We start from the raw sequence: 24,396 nt of genomic DNA, 5'->3' as shown, positions 1-24,396 counted from the left end.
CTTCCTCTTAATCTGCTGTGGTCGTCTTCTTTCAGAGCTAGTGTTTTTGTGTGGCTTTACTTGAGATCAATTTACTTCAGGCATGCACATCCATGAACAATTTCCTGTAGATTATTACTTGCCCAGAGTTTGTTTAGATCTGTTATTGCTCCTTGGATCTTTTTTCTTGCTAGGTTTATGCCTGGGGAAAAGGGCACCAGCTTAATATTCTTTTGAGCAGAACAACCCAAACTCTTTTGGAATCAAGCAGTTTAGTGCAAATTAAATCAGAACAAACTAGGTCTACTTTCTGACACTTAGGTGTGATGATTATAAAGAGGAGACTTTCTAATCTATGATCATTGGCATACTTGACGGGTTAATCGATGTCATTAACTAGCTTTTATCTCCTGTTAGAACTGAGTTAATATATCTAGAGGCCTTGGTGATTCTGGCATGTAATATTTGTTGTGTCACTTGATATCTGTTTAATCATGAGAAATGATGAGAAATTAAGATTATTCTAAGAGGATTCATCATCAACAACAACAAAGCCTGCCGAAACATAATCAACTGATTTGATACAACTTCACCAAGAAGACATTTTTTCTTTTAATTTTACTATCAATGGAGCATTGCATAACATGGACTGGAGAAGAAAGTTATCATTATTCATGCCAACTATGAATCTTTGAATAATAAATATTGTACAGAAAATACATAGAAAAGTTTGAGAAAACATTCCTAATATCCAAACTTGATAACATTGGTCTTGCTAAAGCCTTACTGTCTTCTCCCTCAACAAATAGTTTCAGGGGATGCAATGAATGTCCTGTCATTCAAGTCCACCATGTCGTTTTTAGGTGGAGATTTGCCATCAAAGAAGGTATGACTCTCACCTGCCAGGAGTTCCGTTCTCTGATTTATCACAATCTGATCCAGAGTTGCCGGAAACATTTGTCATTATCGTTTCATGTTGAACTGAGGATGATGAGGCATTTTCTTGGCTCCAAATGAAGTGCATCCGCTTGTCATCTTCTTTCATCCTTGCTGCATAATCGCTGATATTAAAACCCACTTGGTTGTTGCCTCCAAATCCGCAGTCCAATTCATCCATATCGAAGAACTCTTCCATGATCTTTTTGGTGTTGTCATCATCGGAGTAAACAAATTTTACTTTTCTGCATGTCTTCGGTTCCAGCAAGTGTTTAGCTACCTGCCAAATGCTTAAAAATTTGATGCATTAAAATCAGCAGGTACAGATATAATGAACTGATGCATAAAAGTTTGAGACTATCATGATAGATATAATTATGTATTTGAGTTACAATTAGGGAAAATAAAATGTTTAAATTCATCAAGATAGATGTTCAGTGATATAATGCTATGGTTATGCCCTTTCTAATGCAGGGACAAGACAGAATGTATGATAGGCACAAAACTTAGTTTAATTACAAAAACTGAAAGACAAATAAGAAAGAGAAAGTGATTAGAGATTATCAGGAACATCATCTAGAAAATGATGCAAGAAAATTACTGTCAATTTCCCTAAATATTCAAGACAAACAAGTTTAAAGAAAATCCATGGCTTGAATAAAAATCATAAAAAAAAAATTTGATTCATGAAATCAAAAGTTTGCCAGAACTCATGAAAATTCTGCATGTATGAAATAAACTTCATGCTTCTACAAAGTACCATGCTCAGTCTATCAATAACAACTATCGCCACTAAGTCACAGTCTGTATTATGCTTAATTTTGATATGGGAAATATCAGCAAAATTAAGAAAGAAGTAAATCAAATTTATTCTATATGGTATATGGAAAGTCATTTCATGATTACATGAATCTTTTGTTGTCATTGAGATTTGTAAAATATCATATGTTTAGTTAGGGATATTTAAATCTTTTTTTATAATTCTATTAAATTCATTACTATACACTCAAATACTTTTCTTGCTAAGTATTTCTTGGAGAGCACTTTACAATTCCAGATGTGAAAAAGAGGATGACGTACCGTCCAGAAAGGTTCAAAGAACTTGGGTGGGTTGTACAGTATAGCTAAGCCCAATCTTTCTGGGTAATGATTTTGCAAAACATCTGCTGTTTCTTTCGCTGTCCTGATCGATATATTTGATAGGTTGAATCCTTTAAAGTCAATGAGCCACACCATCTGTTCCTGATCAGGTGGCAGATTGAGAATTGCATTCTCCATACAATACACCAAGTACCTAATTTTTCCCTTTGTTGACTTTGTGTTCTGCAGTTTGAAAAATGAGGAAGCAGACACAATTAAGCACCGCAAAATTTGCATATACTGAACTTCCAATTCTACTGCATGCAACAAATGAGAACATTCGGTAAGCTTGCTGAGAACAAAGTAAGGAAGAAGTAGATCAATTAAACCTCGTATCCAGGTCTCATGACAAGAATGCTCCTTCCAAACTTGTCCGAATAACTTGATCTGTAAATTTTTCCAGTCTCAGCTTCATGAGCTATTTCATCCTAAAAGAAAATCAATTAAGAAGAAAAATAAGAAAGAGGATAAGACAACTGAAATTTACAACAATAAAGTGACTGATGATACATACAAAATAAGTTACTATTTCTTTAACTTTACAGCACTGTTGGTTCATGAAAAATTACATAGTTTTCAACCGATGCTGGGTAGCATGCAAATCATTAACTTAACCGCAATACTGAAAATATATGATCCCATCGGTGCATGAAAAACCACAGTTTTCAATTGATGCTGGGTAGCTTGGATTGTTAGCATGGATCAAAGAAAAACAAGACTCTATTCTCTTGGTAACAGGAGAAACTTCTCCTCCAAAATAGTTTATTCTTTTTTTTCTATTTTATTTGTTCTTTTTGACAGTTTCACAGCTACAATTTTGTTTCTCACATTACATAAATGGAAACATGGCAGAGAATTTCCAAATTTTTACTCAAGAAAGTAAAAAAAAAGATGAGGAAGGTGGAGGGTGCACAAAGAAAGATGGGATGAGATTCATAGTGGTATCTCCTCCCAAGAAATGGCAAAGGCTCTATTCAGTCTAATAAAATGCCAACATATAATATCTAAAAGATTCTTGCATGTGTCACATACTAAACATGGTTGAATTTTTGTCATCACTAAATTCTGTGTCATATCTAGTCCTTTGTCTTCTTGCTAAATTTCCAGGGATTAAAAGATCTTGCAGCATTAATAATCCACAATTTACAGAGTGATAAAAAAAAGGAGGGAACAATTTTTAACCAGAGAAAAATATGTTATTAGGCACAATAGTGAGAGTTTTGCTAAAGAGTTAACTCACCCAGCGAATTTCTTCTGGCTTGTACTCAAGACGCCACTTCAAAGTTTCTTTTAGCATTTTAGTTGCCTTTGTCACATTCCAGTTTCTTGCTGTCAAATATCTTGCAATTGATGCATCAGAAGAATAACAAACTAACTTGTCTGGCAATGGTCCTAATGATGCTCTTACCTCATTTATCTGAGAAAAAAGATTTAAAAATCCAAAAAAATTATCTCTTCCACGACTAGATAGAATAAAGGAAATTATTTTCTAAGTTATAATGACAACAGATGCTGAATAATTCGTACCAGCCCTTTTAACAATAACAGACAAGAACACTGCAGAGCTCATGTTGTCAACCAAGATTACCTTAGTCCTTTGCTCTTCAGAAAGTGCTTGTTTTTCAGAACCATTTGTGATAGAGTCAATCGAACCCATCAATCGTTCAAGATTTCCTGAGAAATGAACTGCAATAAAAAAAAAAAGTAGTAAATGCCAACAAAAAGAAGGGATTCAACAGGCAACATATAATATTTCTTTGTGGCTTTGCCAACACCCAATTAGTCAACAATTTCAATGTCACTCGATAATGATCTTTTTGAGACAAAAAAAATGCGACAGGCAAATCTCATATATGGACGTCATTTCCTAAGCTAGGCAGTTATTTTCATTGTTCTCTTTGAGAATAAAATTTCTAACATGGATTAGGCCCACAAAGCTGTTTTATTCTGGCACATTATTCTTGATGAAAATGACTCAACCAGATATTATTGCACAAAAATGTAGAATTTGAATCTTTCTATAAGAAGTTGATTGAATGTGTGTCAATCTTGGGCATACTGAATCATTCTAAGATAAGGTTTGCCATTAAAGAAAACTTGACTGCTCACTCATTCAATATAACTTAGTTTTATTCTCTTGAGCAAATAATTCAGAAGCTCCTTTTCATCATCACCTTCTAAGAGGTGCATGACAAGATATGTCCCAAAAAATGAGTGTATGAACTTAATACAAATTATCCTCATCGGATAAAAACTGTCCTAAAATGACTTGCATCTATTATTTTCTCTTTCGCTGTTGATTGCAAACTGGGATTCTTATTCGTCAACTCGATTACTCTTTTCAGCTAATGCAGATGACATTCTACGTGGTACCTAACAAAAGATTACAGCTTTCTACGGAATCAAAAACAAAATGGTGATCTGATCACAAAATGCACCACGATGATCATCAGCATCAAACAATCCCAAGCCTAATGCATTCTAAACCAATACAACACTTAGTTTCTGATTCTTTTCCCTTGTTCGGAAGAAGAAGGGTTCCAAAGGGAGGAATGATCGAAGACACCAGCGCAAGATTAGCTGGGTTGGACTTACCTGCGGCGGAATCGGACGGTCGAGGGCGAAGGGCGGCGCGAATGGGGACAGGGGAAGGTACTCTTCCGTAGCCGAGTAGCGAGCGGACTCCGGTAGAGAACCGGATGGGCGTCGCGTCAGTCGATCCCCCGGAAATAGGAACCCGTGGTGGGCCAGCCATCGGACGGTCAGCATCGCTTTAAAAATTGGGGAGATGATTCACGTGGGGAGAGTCGGCGAGCGGTATATGCCTTGGGGATAGGATCTCTTCCAACTATTCCATTTAACTTGATCCCTCTGATCCCGCATCCTGACCGTTCATCAAGCAATCAAGATGGGTTCTCATCATTTTGTATATAAGCAATAAAGTTATACTTGGAGCCGATCTCCAGTCAAACTATGGGACAGGTAATTTGGATTAAAGAAAATTATAATTTGTCCTTATCGTCTTGGATTTTATCGGAACGTGCAGTGGGTGGAAGGGTGGTTAGGTTGGGATCCACGTCAATTATTGGTCAATTCTTCACATTTAAAATGTGATGATAGAATATCATCACGAGGCACGATCTTAAAATATTAGAATTTAGATATTCGCCAACTCCAATATTATCGTAGAATTTATGAATTTACAAAAATATTTGCCAACTCGTGTCTTTTTTCTGAATCACTAAATAGATTTATTAAGCATTCATTATAAAAGAAGCATTACAGTTGGCAATTCATTCTGCAATTGCTATCATATGTCTCGTGAGATCAGGAGATGATTCTGATTTCATGCTCCTTTTGCCCGACGACGAGGTAGTGAGATCCTTTGTCCAACACCCTTGTGCCATCATCTGTGGCTCGGCTGAGGTGCTCGCAGGGGCTGAGAGGAAACACCACTTTGGTGCTCTCTCCAGCCTCCAGGTGCACGCTCTGGAAACCGACCAGCTGCTTTATTGGCCTACCATGTTCCGAAGATGACCAGCGAGAGAAGAGTAGCACCGGATGCTCTCCGGCCATGGAACCCTGGTTCTTGACACCGACCGTAGCAGAGAATTTTAGGTTCCCGCATGTGTCGGAGCCCAAGCTTGCGATATCATAACTGAGAATGTGTGAGTTTGCTGTAGTCCGGGGAGTTAGTGAGCTGTTCAGGTAGATCGAAGTTACAGCTTCGGCTTCGAATTCATATGAATAACTGGTGAAGCTGATGCCATATCCAAACTCATAGACAGGCTTGCCGGTGTAGAATCTGTAGCTGCGTCCTGGATAGCCTGTGGCGGGATCGGCCCTCATCCTCATGTCAGTCATCGGCACACTCGTGAACTCCTGTGGGTACCAAGTGACAGGCAATTTTCCCCCTGCGTGAGCGTCATGAGATCGTAAGACGTCAGATTGTTGAAATCATCGACATAAAATAAGATTCCGTAAGCGAATGGGATGCTTCACCTGGATTGTGCTCTCCGAAGAGGACCTGTGCGATCGCTAATGCACCTGCTTCACCAGGGTAACCTGCCCACAAGATTGCTCCTATTCTGGGGTCGTTCTTGGCGAACGTAATGTCCACCGGACCACCAGTGAGCAGCACCAGGATGACGGGCCTTTTTGCGTATTTTGCAGCCTTGGTTATGACACTCCGCTGCAATCCTGGGAGAACCAGATCGATCCTGTCAAGACCCTCTCTCTCATGATCTTGATCCAACCCCATGAACAGGACGACTTGGTCCACTGATCTCGCCAACAGGATAACTTCATTGATCGTAGCAGTATCGCAAGCGACCTTGTTACACCCTTGTACGAATCGGGTATCGTTGACGTAGTTCCGCAGTTCCCCAAGTGGAGTGCTACCTGTGCAAGGAGGCCCGTTGTAATTGCCTACAAGTAGGTACCCGTTGTTAGCGCTTGGGCCAATCACACCAAGAGATGTAACCTTGGATCTCGCCAGGGGAAGCAAATTGGCTGCGTTCTTTAAGAGAACGATGCCGGCTTTGGCTGCTTCGAGAGCCAAGTCATGGTGTTCCTTTGAGCACACTTGGCTAGGAGGGATGTTCCCGGCAGGCAGCTGTAGTGGATTTCCATTGAAATGTCCAAGTCTTATTCTCAAGGAGAGGATGTTGAATAGGGCTCTGTCTACGTCGCCTTGGGATAGAATTCCCTGTTGGACAGCAGATCCAGCATGTTTCTGCACAAAGTCACTGCAATCTAGATCCATTCCTGAAAATTTTTCGGACATGATTAGTACTGCTCACAACATAGGACCAGTAAGCTGAAAGACCATTGTTCATCTCGACAACACTGAATCAGTAAGAGGTGGAAAATGATCATAGATTTGGTCATGTATTCTGATCCTAACAGAGATAGTTGCCAAGTACAAGTACTGAAAGAACACCATGTTGCGTGCATGATATTAGCAAGTATGTCCAGAAAACCCTGAAAGCAACTTCTTCATGTGGTTACAAGTTCACTCGTTGAGCCATATGAGTTGACTACATTTGTTATGGTTGTGAGCTGATGATCATTAAATGAAACTTGACACAGTTCGATTACGATTCTTTCTGAGTCAAGGAAAATAGTGAGAGTAGTCGTCTATTAGCTGAATCATCACATACAAATTTTATTTTTGGAGAGGTTTTGGCCACAGCTTTTGGCCCTCAGCAGTCTCTGTTTTGCTTTGCTTACCACTCGTCAATTCTATGAGCTGTAAACAATCAAATATAAACCATAGATAGTCCTTACCAGATTTGAGAACATCAGCAACTGCCTCTTCAGGCGATTTGGCGTAGTGAATAGCACCAGAAATGAGGTCAACTGCACCACAGTCCGAAGCAATGTATCTGAGCAATGGTCAAAGAACGATCACTAGTCCCGGTTGTGTTTTTTTTTGGCTCAACAAAGAAGAAGAAGAAGAAGAAGAAAGAGAGATGATTCATATTGACATTATATTCCGCTAGACAGATCGAAAAGCTGTGCCAGGATCAAAGCAATGTCGATGCTTTCTCCTTGGAACTACTTGAGAGTCTTACCCGTCGAGGCCCCACGAGTTCCTGGCTTGCAGGGTCAGAAGATTGAAATCAGCACAGGTGGGTACTCCGTTGACGCGATTGTATGAGCACATGACACAAGTGACTCGACCTTCTTGGACGCAGCTTTTGAAAGGAGGCTGATAAGTATCTTCCATGTCCTGAGCTGTTACCTGAGCAGGAAACAAACCGCTGAGGAGCTCCTCACATACGATCCACGAGGTTGTGGAAGAAGAAACGCACTGCTCTTCCTGTAACTTACCACAGCATTGTAGGTGTAGCGACTATGCCTTTTCCAATTATCCAAATCATAGGCTGTGTAGTGTTTGCAGCAAGCTGAAGTCATCAGCTGCTCAGACTTCCTCTCCCCTGTGGGGGAATCGCCCTGTAGTCCTCTCACAAAGGCGACGGCGTACTTGCTTGCCGTCACGGGATCCTCACCGGGAGTCTCCTGGCCTCTGCCCCACCTAGGATCTCTGAATATATTCACGTTTGGTGACCAAAACGTTAATCCTTCCGCCTGTCCCACGTTGTAGATCGCTCGAGCCTCCACCCCGATAGCCTTCGAACATCAGAAGCAGATCATGCAAGCACTAACATTAGTCTCCCTCTTTCCCAGAGATATACTGACGGATCAAACTAGTTTTAAGATCGAGCTATTCCAAGTCCTTCGGTTTCCATCAGACTTGTCATAAAACAATCACGAACATTAGAACAGAGGAATTTGGAGCATGAAGTACCTGTCCGATACGATACCACAGGTCGGGGTTGAAGGATGCTGCGCTAACTATAACTTGGGGGAAGCTGGTAGCAGCCGTAATGGTGCCGTTGAATCGAATACCACGTCCCCAGTTGGACACACCGTGCAATGCCTCCGACCACCATTTGTAGTTCGGCAAGCCGAGACGGGGGATTGCCGGAGCTATATGACCCAGTTGTTGTATCTTCTCCTCCAAGGTCAAGCGTGAAATGAGATCAGCCGCCCTCTTGTCGATGGGCAGCGTCGTCTGACAGAATCCGTAGTTTCGCGTCGATGGGTTTGCAGGATCGCATGCAAAGGGAGGAGTGGCTGAAAAGACCAAGAGCGGCTGTGCGAGCAGCAGAAGCAGTAGCGCGCTGGAAAAGATGAGACCATGGAGTTCTCTCCAAGTTTCCATCCTCTTCAGCTGCTATGGGTTGGGAATCGAAGACGACGACGACGATATATATATATATATATAGAAGCGATTGACCAAAGTCTGCTCATTAGAAATGAATTTTCAACAGAAATTAGGATATAATATTGCAATCCTAAACCTATACATCTCGCCATTCATTGTATATTTCTATTTTTCTGGATACTTTAACAGGCAAGACATCTAATCAATGTGTATTTCCTACTTTTGAATATCCTGATAGGAAATACATTAATTAAAAATAAAACCGATATGGAATAAAGAGTCAACTTTTATTTTTAGTTTATGTACTAAAATGGGGGGGGGGGGGGGGGGGGGGGTTGGGGTGGGTTTGTGAATTAATGCTATAGTAAATTTTAATTAACTTTCAAATTAAATGAAGAAAAAAATATATACTAAAAACATGATTAACCAAATATTAAGTTCAAGTAAGGATTGTGAATAAAATAGATAATGATAAGAATGTAATCACAAAAATCATAAGCAAGAATACAAACCGATTTATAGTAATTCAATCTTTCTAACCTATATCCCCTTATTCTTTTTCCGAGACTATCAACTTTGATTATTGATTTTGCTTTTAACGAGTGAAGATCAATAATTATTTATAATATTTTTTTTAAATTTTAGAGAGAATCTTTATACTCATTTCTTTACAAGAGACTTATCACACTTAGTATTACTACTACACTCAAGAGAGAGGAGAAGATTCAAACAAAACTTATAAAGAGTGTTATAATACTTCATAATCTCAAGAATACATGCTCTATCAATTAAACCATAGTAGGATATTTATAGCTCTAAAAGTCTTTCAAAATAAAATCAAAGTTTAAATTTATGATATTTTGGGATATGAGTAATATTATCGTTGACTTCGGATGATACTACTATCATAATCTTTGAAACGAAATTGTAATACTAGACTCTCATGGTACTAATATAATTTTTGATATGGAATAATAATACTAGACTTCGACGATAATACCATTGTAATTTTTAACATCATATTGCAAAACATAACTTTGATGGTATTACCACTATGTGCCATTATTGATCTAGATAGTTTAGGCTATGTGTTTGGCCTTCTAATAACCCAAATCTGATCGAACTTTAAGTCCAATAATTTATATGATAAGTGAGCTATGTTTTAATATAATAGTGACTCAAATTAGCCCAAAGTTATATTGACTAAGACTTTGACTCATTACCACTCATCTAACATATCTTCGAAGATTTTGACACGTTATCCATTATTTCAGTATATCGTTTGATCTTTCAAGATTTCGTTCAAATCTTTAACACATTATCCTATCCTCCAACACATCGCCCAATCTTTTGACGTGTTGATTTTATTACGACATCTAATTTTTTAGTATGATATTCGATCCTTCAAATATAATGTTCGAATTTCTAGTACAAAGTATATTCTTCGGCACACCATTCAATTTTTAGCACAACAATCTACTAGCATAACATCCGACTTTCTAGCTCGACATTTGGTCCGAGACCATGATTAAAATATTTTTCATGTCACATATCTCAAAATTATATTAATTTATTAAACTTATCAATTGATTTCATTATTAAAATTCGAGATTCAATGAATAACACATATTATAAGATTGTTGCTATTATTGAAGGTTTATGTGTTGTCATTGAACAAATACGATAAAATATTAAAATAGGCTCTCAACTATTGATTGACGTCCTTATATCCTTTACTAACTAGCATGCTTCTCCGTCGTTGAAAATTTTAACGATTATATGGGATTTTCTTTTTATGACAAAAATAATGCTAAAGAGCTCAGATGCATTTGCTCATTGGAACAATTTTATTACGACTACAACTATCTACTTGGATGCAAATGATGGTACTCATTATCACTTAAAATATCTTTTATTTTTAAAAAAATGATGTTAAAGAGCTTATATGGTGTCTCTGTGCAAGTTAGAATATATTTTCATTCTAAATCACTAATTATGCAGCATTTCATCAAATGTCTGCCTCGATCTGCAAGTGACAGCAACACAAGCTAAGCTTCAAATTGGCCTGCGGAGATCAGGAGATGATGCTGATTTCATGCTCCTCATCTCCAACAATTAAGAAGTGGGATCCTTTGTCCAACACCCTTCTGCCATCGTCCATGACTCGGCTGAGATGCTCGCAAGCGCTCAGAGAAAACTCCACTTTGGTGCTCTCTCCTGCTTCCAAGTGCACGCTCTGGAAACCCACCAGCTGCTTCACCGGCCTACCATGTTCTGCAGATGGCCAGCGAGAGAAGAGCAACACGGTGTGCTTGCCGGCCATGGGGCCATGGTTCTTGACACCGACCGTAGCAGAGATTTTAAGTTCTCCGCATGTGTTGAAGCCTAAGCTTGCGACGTCATAACTGAGAGTGTTTGGATCATTCGGTTGAGCCTGGGGAGACGACGAGTTGTTCAGGTAGATCGAAGTTGCAGTTCCAGCTGCGAATTCATATGAATGACTGGAGTAGCTGAGGCCATAACCAAATTGGTAGACGGGCTTGCCGTTGTAGAATCTGTAGGTGCGTCCCGGATAGCCCGTGGCAGGGTCGGCCCTCATCCTCATGTCAGTCATCGGCACCTTTGTGAAGTCTTGTGGATACCAAGTAACAGGCAATTTCCCCCCTGCGCCGACCAGGTTGATCAAGTAAGTAGCGTGAAGTAACCCTTTCCAGTATAAAGATACGAAGTCTTGCGAGTTAGCATGTTACATAGCAAAGAAATCATGAGACGTTTCACCTGGATTGTGGTCTCCAAAGATGATGCTTGAGATCGCTGATCCACCTGCTTCACCGGGATAACCTGCCCACAAGATAGCTCCTATTCTCGGGTCGTTCTTTGCGAACGTAATGTCCAGCGGACCGCCGGATAGCAGCACCAGGATGATGGGCTTCTTTGCTGCTTCGGCAACTTTGGATATCAGAGTCTGCTGCATTCCTGGGAGAAGCAAATCCGTCCTATCAAGGCCCTCTTGCTCCTGATCTTGATCCAACCCCATGAACATGATGACATAGTCCACTGAACTCGCCAATTGGACAGCTTCGGGGATCTTAGTGACATTGCAAGCAACGATGTTACACCCTGCTTCGAATCGGGTATTTTTGATGGAGCTCTGCAATGCCTCGAGTGGGGTGATAACCACGCAAGGAGGGCCATTATAGTTACCCATCAGGCTTGGAGGGAAGTTGGCGTTCGGGCCAATCACACCGAGAGATGTAACGTTTGATCTCGCTAGAGGAAGGGTATTGCCAGTGTTCTTTAAGAGAACGATGCCGTCTTGGGCTGCTTGGAGAGCCAAGTTTTTGTGCTCCGTCGAGCAGACTTGGCTGGGTGGGATATCTCCTGAAGGTAGCTTTTGTGGATTTCCATTGAAAAGTCCAAGCTTCATTCTCAAGGAGAAGGCATTGAATAGGGCTCTGTCTATGTCACTTTCAGATATATTTCCCTTTTGGATAGCAGATCCTGCATACTGATGCATAAACTTACCGCAATTTATATCCACTCCTGCAAATTTTTCCGACATGATTAGTTCTTCTTACGATATTGGACAAGTAAACTGAAAGATCTTATTTCATCTTCACAATACTGAATTAGGAAGAGAAATAATCAAGACACCTATATAAATCAATCTCTTTGGTGTATATTGTTTATTAATGATATCATCATAGTCGATGAGAGTCTAAATAAAATTAATTATAAATATAAGTTATGAAAGAAATTTTTAAAAATTAAAAATTTTAAATTAAGTAAGACTAAATCTAAATATATAAAATATAATTATGTACTCAGGATAGCATAGTTATTATGTATTTAGGAGACCTCCGGATATGGTAATTAAAATAGGTAAAACGATTAATATTAATAGTATTTGAAGAAATTAAAGAAAATCTAGAAAGATATTAATAAAAACTATAAATAAAAATTTAAATATGTTAAACTTAACTTATCTGAATGGTAATAAAAAATTTATATTCAGTTCTAAATAATTGAAACATATGATTTTATTATCATTACTGTATAAATGTACAAGCTGTAAACAATACAAGCCATGCATGATCCTTTCTTACCAGCTTTAAGAGCATAACCAACTGCCTCTTCAGGCGTTTTGGCGTAGTGCGAAGAACCATAAATCATATCTACCGAACCACAGTCCGAAGAAATGTATCTGAGGAACAGTCAAAGAATGACGATTAGTCTCAGTTGCTGTCAGCTCAATAAGGAGGAAGAAGAAGAAGAAGAAGAGAGAAGATTGTCATTATGTTTCACTAAACACAGACATTGGATCAAAACAATAGGTCAGTGATCTGAATCGAAGGGACTATTAATAACCAGCTCATACTAATGGGAAATCCATACGATCTTACCCATCAAGGCCCCACAAGTTTTTGGCTTGCTTGGTCAGAAGATTGTAATCAGCACAGGTGGGTACTCCATTGACGCGATTGTAGGAACACATGACACAAGTGGCTCGACCTTGTTCGACGCAGCTTCTGAAAGGTGGCTGAAAAGTATCTTCCATGTCCTGAGCCGTCACCTGAGCAGCACCAAACAAGCCACTGAGATGCTCGCTCCTCAAATATGATCGATCATTTATTTAGTTGTGTTGTGTAAGTAATAACTATTAAGATTTAAACTAGTATTTTTTATTGGATGCATAGAACTTAAGTTAAAAAGTAGTTTAAGATTTTATAAATATTTTAACTGTTTTTTTTTTTCTTTTCTTCCATCTTAATTTATCTTTATCCTATTATTTGATTTGATTCTAGACTAGCAATATCATGTTATTATTGATTGTACTCACGTATGATCTCTCTCTTTCTTGACGGGAACACATCATTCTTGCAGTAGTAACTTACCCGAGCATCGAAGGTATAGCGAACGGTGCCTTTCCAGCTATCCAAATCATAAGCTGTGAGGTGTTTGCAGCAAGCTGAAGCCATCAGCTGGCCCGACCTTTCCCCTGTGGGGGAATCGCCTTGTAGTCCTCTCACAAAGGAGACGGCATACTTGCTTGCCGTCGTGGGATCCTCACCGGGAGTCTCCTGGCCTCTGCCCCACCTGGGATCTCTGAATATATTCACGTTTGGCGACCATAGTGTTAATCCATCTGCCTGTCCCGCGTTGTACATTGCTCGAGCCTCCACCGCGATAGCCTCCAAACATCAGAAGAAGATGCAACCACTATCATTAGTCTCCCTCTTTCCTAGAGATATACTCGCATATCAAACTACTGCTTAAGATTAAGCTATTCCAAGTCCTTCGGTTTCCATGAAGCAACCACGAACATTACAGCGGAGGAATTTGGAGCATGCACTACCTGTCCGATACGATACCACAGGTCGGGGTTGAAGGAAGCTGCGGTAAGTATAACTTGGGGGAAGCTGGTAGCATTCGGAATGGTACGGCCAATGAAGTGCATGCCATGTCCCCCGTTCGACAGACCATGCAACGCCTCCGACCACCAATTGTACTTCGGCACGCCGAGTCGGGGGATTTCAGGGGCTTGATCATCCAGTTGTTGTATCTTCTCCTCCAAGGTCAAGCGTGAAATGAGGTCACTCGCCCTCTTGTCGATGGGCAGCGTCGTCTGACAGAATCCCAAGTTTCGCGTCGATGGGCTTGCAGGATCGCATGCAAAGGGAGGAGTGGCTGAAACGACTAAGACCGGTGGTTGTGCGAGCAGCAGCAGCAGTAGTGCGCTGGAAAAGATGAGACCCCGAGTTCCCATCCTCTCAGCTGCTATGGCTGGAGAAGCGAAGACAAACGACGATATACATATATGGAAGCGATTGACCAAAGTCTGCTCAATAGAAATGAATTTTCAACAGAAATTAGGATATAATATTGCAATCTTCCTTATTCTTTTTCTAATTTGAGAAACCTATACATCTCTCCATTCATTGTATATTTCTATTTTTCTTAATTCTTTAACAGGCAAGACATCATCTTAATATCCTGATAGGAAATACATTAATTAAAAAATAAAACAGATATGGCATAAAAATCCAATTGATTTTTCAGGTTCTCCAACTTTATTTTTGTTTATGTATTAAAATTGTTGTTTGATTTATAGTTGCTAAGTATTTCTAAAAAGGTATATGCTTTTGACACTCATTTGACGCAAAATAGTTAACTTACCCTAACCTTATATCCAGATTATTTTTTACATTTTGTGAAGTTCTTAAATTTATTTTTATATCTGTCATTAATCACTTTAGTCATGTTGGAAGGCCTATTTATAAATATTAATTGGTAATGGACTAAGGTGAAAAACTCTATTTTTTATTCTTTTTTCCTTAAAATCGCCTCACTTTTTTTTTTCTCTACTTCTTATTTCAGCAACAGCAATCCAATAATGGAGAATTCAACTAAAGGAGAGAAAATAAAGAGAAATGAAGTGGTAGGTGTGGATATGTTATCTTCCCTTGATTTTATTTATTAATTGTAATTTTTCTATTTATTCTATTTAATTTTAAAATTTTATGCATGTTGTTGTTGATTCCTGATTTAACATATATTTTCATGTTGTGTATGTTGTTACATTTGATTAGGTAGATTGCACATTAAGTTTATGATAAATATTTTATTAGAACGTTATATATGATATTATGTTGATTATGACTATAAGTATGGATACATATATAGATCAATATTAGTAGGTTGATTTTATTTGGTAATCTATAAATGGAATATTATAATATGGATATTAAGTTAGTATATGCTATTCTAAGAGTTTGGACCTCCATTTGTTAGCCAATGATCATGTATAATTTTATGATTCTTATTTACAATATGCATCAATCATCAATTAATGTTCTTTTATTATATTTTGTTGATATCTGTTAAGGAAAAATATTGTTGATGTATGTATCTGCTATGGTCTTGATTTATATGCAAGGAGCCATCTAGGGTAGAACAGGGTTTCTCTATCCTTAATTTGTTGGGAGGGATTTCTCGAGTCGATTCCTCCAACTCTCAAGTTAATATTTAGTTATACCTTTTCTCTGACATATTTGACATTAACAGTTAATACTTAGTTGTACCTTTTCTATGACATATTTGACATTAACAGTTAATACTTAGTTGTACCTTTTCTTTGACATATTTGACATTAACATAAAAAGGGGGGAGAATATCTTATGAAGATCTTATAAAAAAGACAGTTTATATTCAACTGGAATCGTCTCTTGATCTTCTTGGAATATTTCTCAGAATATTTCATAAAGGAGTCGATTTGTAACTAACCAAGATTATTTTTTAATCTTATAAGAATATTCCTACGAATATTCGATAAGAGAGCTAGTTCGTAACTGATTTGAACCGTCTTATGATCTTTTAAAGTATTCTTGTGAATATTTCATAGGGGAGGAAACTCGACAACTTAGTAATTGATCCGAGCTATCTTTTGGACTTCGATCTTTATAGACAAGAGAGTGTTTGGTTTGACATAGTATTGACATGACGAATGGTGGCTAGCTAATTTTATATTCTATATTAATATCTTATCCCATGAAAAATATAATTATTTTTTAATAAATAATATTTATTTAGTATATTAATATTTATTATCTTCTTATAATTGAAGAATAATTGACTTATTTCGTAATAGTCCTAATGATGTTTTTTATCTAATTATTTGAGAAAAAAAGTTTAAAAAATAATTTAAAAAATTTATCTTACATAATCAAAGAGAAGTTTGTCTCTTAAGATTACACATCTTTGCAACACAATCAAGTCAAGTTCACATTTCATCATTTGAAATTTTGTAGTAAGGAGCTTCAAGTCAAGGTTGCCTCAATAATACATCCTTTATGATTTCTGTATGTAGAAAATAATTATGAAACCATTAGGAATGACAATCCTAAGTATGACATTTAGTTATTGCTTTCACCGATGATTATAATTTTGTTCGATACATATTAGACGATCATAAAGAATATATGATGCCAGTAAGTTTTAGATTGATCACTCATAGGTAGTTACACTGAATATGCATGTGTTGTTCGTATTATCTCCTAAATGACTTGTGACTCTAAGTAAGATAATCTTGAATAGTTAAAATGCATATGAAGCTAGATAATACAATATAAGATAACAAGCAAAATATTACAAATAATAGATAATAAATTATAAAATGCTAAACACAATTAACAAATCATATCAAAACATATTTACATATATGGCATTGTATACACCTCATCATCATTGAGATATTTAATTCTCTTAAGATCGCTCCCAACAAATGATGAAGATCAATTGTATTACACTCCCAACAACTAATAGAGTTATGCCTCATAATTCATGATAATGACACATCTCCCCTATCATGAGGAGAAGATTAAATAACTATGATATCTAATAGTCCATTAATCCCTAAGTCCCAAAGGCATCCAAAGAGAATCACTTATCAGTATTAGCTTGATATCTCAATAGAAAAACAAGTATCCCTTTACTCTAACATGAATCAATCAACATACTCATGTCATATCAAATCAAGTATTTACATGAATATAAATATATCTATATTATAAGATAGGATGTGGTATTATCAATAAGTCAATCATAGTCAAAAGAAGTGGGTAACATGAAACAAGGGTTTCAATTTCAAAAAAGACAAGTCAATCAGATTGGATAAATTTTATTATTTAGTTACCCTTATAAAATTTTTACATGAAATTTTAGGGATATATATCACTAGTCCTAGGTTGTTGTAACATTAAATATAACCTAATTATCTCATTCTTATCATTTAAAATTTTCTATAATTTTTCCTATATTTTGGGTTTTTTTTTTGTAATTCTATGATTTTTTTTACAACTTTTCCTAAAATTTCTTTACATTGATTAATAATATTGATTATAATTAAATTATTATATAATAACCTTTTTTTATGTCAAGCCATTGGTTTAGCTAGCACAATTAGCCCATGGTTTGGCCTATATAGAGAGCCATGTCACTCATATTAACAATTGGGCTAGGCTACTCGGCTAGTTCACTCAAGTTGGCTTATATTTGTTGGGATCAATCAGGGAATTGGGTTTGATCATTAAGAGCTTATGTGATTTTTCTTAGTTGCAAGTGTTTTTTTTTTTTATAGTGTTAGGATTTTAATAGCAATAAGAGTTAGGATTTTGATCACAAACTTATAGCATTAAGTATGTTCTTCAGCATGTCAATCAATCATTCAGCTTGATATCTAAGTTTTTGCTTGATAATTTTTTAACACAATGTTCGACTCTCTAGCTCGAGATTTGGACATTTAATGGTTCAAGTTTACGATAAAAAATATATTAGTTTATTTAGCTCATCAATTAATTTTATGATCAAATTTTAAAATTCAATAAATAGCATCTATTATAAGATTGTTGTAATTATTGAAGGTTTATGTGTTGTTATTGTTGAATAAATATGATGATTTAAATAGACTCTAAACTATTGGCTAATATCATTACATCCTTAGCCAGCATTCTTTTTTTATGAAAAAAAATTAATTCTAAAGATGTCGGATGCATTTGCTCATGATAATGATTTTATTAAGACTACAATGACCTACTCAGATGTGGATCCTCGAGGAAAGATTAACGATAGTTTGCTTATAAGAAAGAAAAAAAAAAAAGAAACATTGTTTGTAATGATGCAATTTACTATTTGAGCTTTTATGATTAATACATCATCGAGACATCCGAGTTGATTAGTCTATTATTACAGTGTCATATAATATGGGTGTAATAATTTATCATAAATTGCTCATAATGTGAAGCATACTCACGAATCGAAGTTCGAAATGTAATCCTCCTGGAAACTTAATGTAATCAAACATATTCATACTCTCTAAAGACCTTTCGTTGGGGTTTTGAGGTTACGGTTTGCATGTGTCTTGCAAAGACAATGGAGTAACTCTTTTTTATTTTTGGCTGAGTAATTTCCCCATTTTGGTTTTATGATGGCTCTAATTCTCCTTAATAAATTTAATATTATTTTTTATTTGGGAAATTAACACCTTGTAATAAAATAAGTTTCATTCCAAATCACTCCATGGAAAGCAAGAAACAAGATCGAGTGTGCATTTCATCGAATGTCTGCGTCGATCTACGAGTGATAGGAGGAATACAAGCTACGCTTCTAAATGGCCTGCGGAGATCATCAGGCGATGATGCTGATTTCATGCTCCTCATCTCCAACGATTAAGAAGTGGGATCCTTTGTCCAACACCCTTCTGCCATCGTCCGTGACTCGGCTGAGATGCTCGCAAGCGCTCAGAGAAAACTCCACTTTGGTGCTCTCTCCAGCCTCCAAGTGCACGCTCTGGAAATCCACCAGCTGCTTCACCGGCCTACCATGTTCTGTAGATGGCCAGCGAGAGAAGAGCAACACAGGGTGCCGTCCGGCCATGGGACCATGGTTCTTGACGCCGACCGTAGCAGAGATTTTAAGTTCTCCGCATGTGTTGAAGCCTAAGCTTGCGATGTCATAACTGAGAGTGTTTGGATCATTCGGGTGAGCCTGGGGAGACAACGAGTTGTTCAGGTAGATCGAAGTTGTAGTTCCAGCTGCGAATTCATATGAATGACTGGAGTAGCTGAGCCCATAACCAAATTGGTAGACGGGCTTGCCGTTGTAGAATCTGTAGGTGCGTCCCGGATAGCCCGTGGCAGGGTCGGCCCTCATCCTCATGTCGGTCATCGGCACCTTTGTGAACTCTTGTGGATACCAAGTAACAGGCAGTTTCCCCCCTGCGCCGACCAGGTTGATCAAGTAAGTAGCGTGAAGTAACCCTTACCGGTATAAAGATACGAAGTCTTGCGAGTTAGCGTGAACATTGGCATGTTACATAGCAAAGAAATCATGAGACGTTTCACCTGGATTGTGGTCTCCAAAGATGATGCTTGAGATCGCTGATCCACCTGCTTCACCGGGAAAACCTGCCCACAAGATAGCTCCTATTCTCGGGTCGTCCTTTGCGAACGTAATGTCCAGCGGACCACCGGAAATCAACACCAGGATGATGGGCTTCTTTGCTGCTTCGGCAACTTTGGATATGAGAGTCTGCTGCGTTCCTGGGAGAACCAAATCCGTCCTATCAAGATCCTCTCTCTCCTGATCTTGATCCAACCCCATGAACATGATGACATAGTCCACTGAGCTCGCCAATTGGACAGCTTCGGGGATATCACTGACATTGCCAGGAACGTTACACCCTATTGCGAATCGGGTGTTGTTGACGGACCTCTGCAATGCGTCAAGTGGGGTGATAACCTCGCAAGGAGGGCCATTGTAGTTACCCAGAAGGCTCGGAGGGGCGTTAGAGTTTGGGCCAATCACACCAAGAGATGTAACGTTTGATCTCGCTAGAGGAAGGGTATTGCCAATGTTCTTTAAGAGAACGATGCCGGCTTGGGCTGCTTCGAGAGCCAAGTTTTTGTGCTCCGTCGAACAGACTTGGCTAGGGGGGATATCCCCTGAAGGTAGCTTTTGTGGATCTCCATTGAAAAGTCCAAGCTTCATTCTCAAGGAGAAGCCATTGAATAGGGCTCTGTCTACATCACTTTCAGATATATTCCCGTTTTTTATTGCAGCTCCTACATGCTGACTCATAGCCTTACCGCAATTTATATCCACTCCTGCAAATTTTTTGGACATGATTAGTACTTCTTTCGACATGGGACAAGTATGTTCATCTTCGCAACACCGACTTTGAAGAGAAATAATCGATGCAATTATTAGTCGTAGATCTTCTTGATATATATTATTTGCTAATAATATTATGTTAATGGATGAGAGTCTAAATAGACTTAATTATAAACTTAAGCTACAAAGGTAAATCTTAGAAACTAAATATTTTAAATTAAGTAGGTATATAAAATGCAAGCTTAGTGATTATAAAAATAGACAAACGAATATAGTTGAATTAGATGGACAAAAATTACTCTAAGTAAAAACCTTAGGTATTTTGGATTAATTATTTAACAAGATAGAAAAATCTATAAATATATTATTTATAGAGTAAAAATAAGATGGTTAAAATGAAAAGAGGCATTAAGAGTCTTGTGTGATCATCGGACACCTCTAAAATTAAAAGAAAAATTTTATAAGATAGTTGTGAGATCGATAATATTTTATAGATCTAAGGGTTAGATAGTTAATAAACAAAATATAAAAAAATTTATGTTGTTGCGATGAAAATGTTGAGATAGATATATGAAATTATTAGGAAAGATAGAAAAAATATTTTTATTTATGAATAATTAGGTATTACTTTAATAAAAGATAAAATGAGAGAAAATCATTTAAAATGATATAAGCATGTACATAGAAGGCCTTCAAATACGATAGTCAGAAGAGGTAAAATAATTAATGTTAGTTGTATCAGAAGAGATTAAAGAAGTCCTAAAAAGATTTTAATAAAAACTATAAATAAAGATTTAAATATTCTAAACTTAAATTATATCAATGATCATAAAAGATTTATTATAATTGATCCTAAATAATTGAGAATTGTGAATTTTATTATTATTATTATTATTATTGTTATTATTATTATTATTATTATTATTATTTATTATTATTATTATATAGGTTTACTATATTAAGCTTTTGACCCTTACAAATATCTAAGGCTGAATTAGTAAGAGAAATAAAAGGATCATGGACTTGCTACATTAAGCCTTTGGCCCTTTAGAAGTCTGTTGCTTGCTTATGTTGTGTCAGTTGTACAAGCTATAAACAATAAAAGCCATGCATAATCCTTCTTACCAGCTTTGAGAGCATAACTAACAGCCTCTTCGAGCGTTTTGGCGTAGTGCGTAGCACCATAAATGAAATCAACTGCAGCACAGTCCGAAGCAATGTACCTGAGGAATAGTCAAAGAATGATGATAGTAAGGAAGAAGACGAAGAGAAAAGAAGAGAGATGCTTCGTAGTGACATTATGTTTCGCTAAACACAGACATTGGATCAAAACAATAGGTCAGTGATCTGAATTGAAGGGACTATTAATAACCAGCTCATACTAATACGAAATCCCTACGATTATACCCATCAAGACCCCACGCGTTTTTGGCTTGCTCGGTCAGAAGATTGTGATCAGCACAGGTGGGTACTCCATTGACGCGATTGTAGGAACACATGACACAAGTGCCTCGACCTTCTTGGACGCAGCCTCTGAAAGGCGGCTGAAAAGTATCTTCCATGTCCTGAGCCGTCACCTGAGCAGCACCAAACAAGCCACTGAGATGCTCGCTCCTCAAATATGATCGATCATTTATTTAGTTGTGTTGTGTAAGTAGTAACTATTAAGATTTAAACTAGTATTTTTTATTGGATGCATAGAACTTAAGTTAAAAAGTAGTTTAAGATTTTATAAATATTTTAACTGTTTTTTTTTTCTTTTCTTCCATCTTAATTTATCTTTATCCTATTATTTGATTTGATTCTAGACTAGCAATATCATGTTATTATTGATTGTACTCACGTATGATCTCTCTCTTTCTTGACGGGAACACATCATTCTTACACTAGTAACTTACCCGAGCATCGAAGGTATAGCGAAGGGTGCCGTTCCATCTATCCAAATCATAAGCTGTGAAGTGTTTGCAGCAAGCTGAAGCCATCAGCTGGCCGGGCCTTTCCCCTGTGGGGGAATCGCCCTGTAGTCCTCTCACAAAGGCTACGGCATACTTGCTTGCCGTCGTGGGATCCTCACCGGGAGTCTCCTGGCCTCTGCCCCACCTGGGATCTCTGAATATATTCACGTTTGGCGACCAAAATGTCAATCCATCAGCATGTCCCGCGTTGTACAGTGCTCGAGCCTCCACCGCGATAGCCTTCGAACATCAGAAGAAGATGCAACCACTAACATTAGTCTCCCTCTTTCCTAGAGATATACTGACATATCAAACTTCTTAAGTTTAAGCTACTCCAAGTCCTTCGGTTTCCATCATACTTAGCATAAAACAATCACGAACATTACAATGGAGGAATTTGGAGCATGCACTACCTGTCCGATACGATACCATAGGTATTGGTCGAAGGATGCTGCGGTAAGTATAACTTGGGGGAAGCTGGTAGCACCTGGAATGGTGAGGGGGTCGAAGTGGATACCATGTCCCCAGGAGGACACACCGTGCAATGCCTCCGACCACCAATAGTACTTCGGCACGCCGAGTCGGGGGATTGCAGGAGTTTCATCATCCAGTTGTTGTATCTTCTCCTCCAAGGTCAAGCGTGAAATGAGATCATTCACCCTCTTGTCGATGGGCAGCGTCGTCTGACAGAATCCGTAGTTTCGCGTCGATGGGCTTGCAGGATCGCATGCAAAGGGAGGAGAGGCTGAAACGACTGAGACCGGTTGTGCAAGAAGCAGCAGCACTAGTGCGCTTGAAAAGATGAGACCCCGAGTTCCCATCCTCTTAGCCGCTATGAGTTGGGAAGCCAAAGACACCGACGATATATATAGAGGCGATTGACCAAAGTCTGCTCATTGGAAATGAATTTTCAATAGAAATTAGGATATAATATTGCAATCCTCCTTATTCCTTTTCTAATTTGAGAAACCTATACATCTCGCCATTCATTGTATATTTCTATTTTTTTGATACTTTAACGGGCAAGACATCTTCTTAATCAATGTGTATTTCCTACTTTTGAATATCCTGATAGGAAATTCATTAATTAAAAATAAAACCGACATGGAATAAAGATCAAACTGGTTTTTCAGATATATCCAGATTAAAAATGTGAAAATTTATTTTGGCATCTGTCTTTAGTCACTTTAGTCATATTATTAATATTAATAGGTAATGGACTAAGATGGAAAACTTTATTTTTTATACTTTTTTTTTTCTTCTTAAAACCGCCTCCCCCCCCCCCCCCCCCCCTTTTTTTTACCAGTTTCTTAAAACCGTCTCGCCTAGAATTATGTTAAATCTCAAATTTTGATAATAAAATTAATTGATAAAATTATGATATAATCTGTATTTTGAGTGACGTAGGACTAACTTCGATCAGAAAAGACAAATTGATTAAAGTAGAAAGAATCGGACGTTAAGTCGGAGTGGGACATATCAGGAGATTAGACATTGAGTCGGAGGATCAGTCAACGTGCTAGCAAAAGGACTTCGTGCTATAAGTTCGGGCATCGAGTCGAAGGATCATACATTGCGCCAAGAAGATCGAAAGTTACAGGAGGTCAATATACCGATTGGGCTAAATGAGAGGACGATGAACCGAAGGATCGGATGATATGTCAGACAATATAGAATTCTAGTCTTATAATTGGTTATCTTAATCGGTCGTAATAGAGTTAGTTTTTTAGTGTAACCATGTTAACTCAATTAGGGATCCATTGGGCCTAAGTTGGGATTGTTTTGGGCTAAGTGGAAGGCCTATTCGGTGACCCAAGGTTAGGTGTAACTACTAATGAGCTGAAAAAGTCAAGAGCACACTTTTCCAAGTTGTCAAGCGGTGGTACCGCCCAGACACAATCTCTTAGACTGTGTCAGATGGTGGTACCACCAGATTGGGCAATGGTACCATCTAATGTCACGGTGTCAGACGGTGGTACCACCAAA

General features: G+C 37.8%; 4 protein-coding genes across 4 annotated transcripts; all 4 read right to left on the bottom strand.

Moving 5' to 3' along the window:
* Positions 1-647: 647 nt before the first annotated feature.
* LOC135616795 (uncharacterized) lies at positions 648-4,791 on the bottom strand. The gene is made up of 6 exons (XM_065116416.1): positions 4,651-4,791; positions 3,644-3,741; positions 3,296-3,472; positions 2,385-2,483; positions 1,996-2,238; positions 648-1,195 (listed from the first exon to the last, which is right to left on the bottom strand). The coding sequence occupies exons 2-6, from the start codon at positions 3,710-3,712 to the stop codon at positions 875-877; spliced, it is 909 nt and encodes a 302-aa protein (XP_064972488.1). The 5' UTR covers positions 3,713-3,741; positions 4,651-4,791; the 3' UTR covers positions 648-874.
* Positions 4,792-5,382: 591 nt separating this feature from the next.
* Positions 5,383-8,785, bottom strand: LOC135635892 (probable beta-D-xylosidase 7). Its single transcript, XM_065147343.1, has 6 exons — positions 8,369-8,785; positions 7,891-8,190; positions 7,632-7,801; positions 7,345-7,442; positions 6,058-6,822; positions 5,383-5,969 (listed from the first exon to the last, which is right to left on the bottom strand). The coding sequence occupies exons 1-6, from the start codon at positions 8,783-8,785 to the stop codon at positions 5,383-5,385; spliced, it is 2,337 nt and encodes a 778-aa protein (XP_065003415.1).
* A 2,077-nt stretch (positions 8,786-10,862) lies between these two features.
* On the bottom strand, positions 10,863-14,480 carry LOC135636544 (probable beta-D-xylosidase 7). The gene is made up of 6 exons (XM_065148295.1): positions 14,145-14,480; positions 13,684-13,980; positions 13,192-13,361; positions 12,895-12,992; positions 11,567-12,331; positions 10,863-11,452 (listed from the first exon to the last, which is right to left on the bottom strand). The coding sequence occupies exons 1-6, from the start codon at positions 14,244-14,246 to the stop codon at positions 10,863-10,865; spliced, it is 2,022 nt and encodes a 673-aa protein (XP_065004367.1). The 5' UTR covers positions 14,247-14,480.
* A 4,490-nt stretch (positions 14,481-18,970) lies between these two features.
* LOC135635889 (probable beta-D-xylosidase 7) lies at positions 18,971-23,231 on the bottom strand. The gene is made up of 6 exons (XM_065147330.1): positions 22,824-23,231; positions 22,354-22,650; positions 21,863-22,032; positions 21,581-21,678; positions 19,687-20,448; positions 18,971-19,560 (listed from the first exon to the last, which is right to left on the bottom strand). Exons 1-6 carry the CDS (start codon positions 23,229-23,231, stop codon positions 18,971-18,973), a joined length of 2,325 nt encoding a protein of 774 aa, XP_065003402.1.
* Between the last annotated feature and the right edge of the window lie 1,165 nt (positions 23,232-24,396).

This window comes from Musa acuminata, chromosome BXJ1-3 (assembly GCF_036884655.1).
Source record: "Musa acuminata AAA Group cultivar baxijiao chromosome BXJ1-3, Cavendish_Baxijiao_AAA, whole genome shotgun sequence".
Classification (NCBI taxonomy): Eukaryota; Viridiplantae; Streptophyta; class Magnoliopsida; order Zingiberales; family Musaceae; genus Musa; species Musa acuminata.
This window is presented reverse-complemented; position numbering and strand designations above follow the sequence as displayed.

Excerpts from the sequence above, each read along its gene's own strand:
- LOC135635892 (XM_065147343.1), bottom strand. The coding sequence starts at position 8,785 with ATGGAAACTTGGAGAGAACTCCATGGTCTCATCTTTTCCAGCGCGCTA. Across the intron at positions 7,443-7,631 it reads AACTCGTGGGGCCTCGACGG|ATACATTGCTTCGGACTGTG; the intron begins GTAAGACTCTCA and ends ACCATTGCTCAG. Across the intron at positions 6,823-7,344 it reads TGCTGATGTTCTCAAATCTG|GAATGGATCTAGATTGCAGT; the intron begins GTAAGGACTATC and ends AAAAATTTTCAG.
- LOC135635889 (XM_065147330.1), bottom strand. The coding sequence starts at position 23,231 with ATGGGAACTCGGGGTCTCATCTTTTCAAGCGCACTAGTGCTGCTGCTT. Across the intron at positions 22,651-22,823 it reads TATGGTATCGTATCGGACAG|GCTATCGCGGTGGAGGCTCG; the intron begins GTAGTGCATGCT and ends TGATGTTCGAAG. Across the intron at positions 21,679-21,862 it reads AACGCGTGGGGTCTTGATGG|GTACATTGCTTCGGACTGTG; the intron begins GTATAATCGTAG and ends ACTATTCCTCAG.
- LOC135616795 (XM_065116416.1), bottom strand. The coding sequence starts at position 3,712 with ATGGGTTCGATTGACTCTATCACAAATGGTTCTGAAAAACAAGCACTT. Across the intron at positions 2,484-3,295 it reads AGCCAGAAGAAATTCGCTGG|GATGAAATAGCTCATGAAGC; the intron begins GTGAGTTAACTC and ends ATTTTCTTTTAG. Across the intron at positions 1,196-1,995 it reads TCTTTGAACCTTTCTGGACG|GTAGCTAAACACTTGCTGGA; the intron begins GTACGTCATCCT and ends AGCATTTGGCAG.
- LOC135636544 (XM_065148295.1), bottom strand. The coding sequence starts at position 14,246 with ATGCACTTCATTGGCCGTACCATTCCGAATGCTACCAGCTTCCCCCAA. Across the intron at positions 13,981-14,144 it reads TGTGGTATCGTATCGGACAG|GCTATCGCGGTGGAGGCTCG; the intron begins GTAGTGCATGCT and ends TGATGTTTGGAG. Across the intron at positions 11,453-11,566 it reads CTTTGGAGACCACAATCCAG|GGGGGAAATTGCCTGTTACT; the intron begins GTGAAACGTCTC and ends TGGTCGGCGCAG.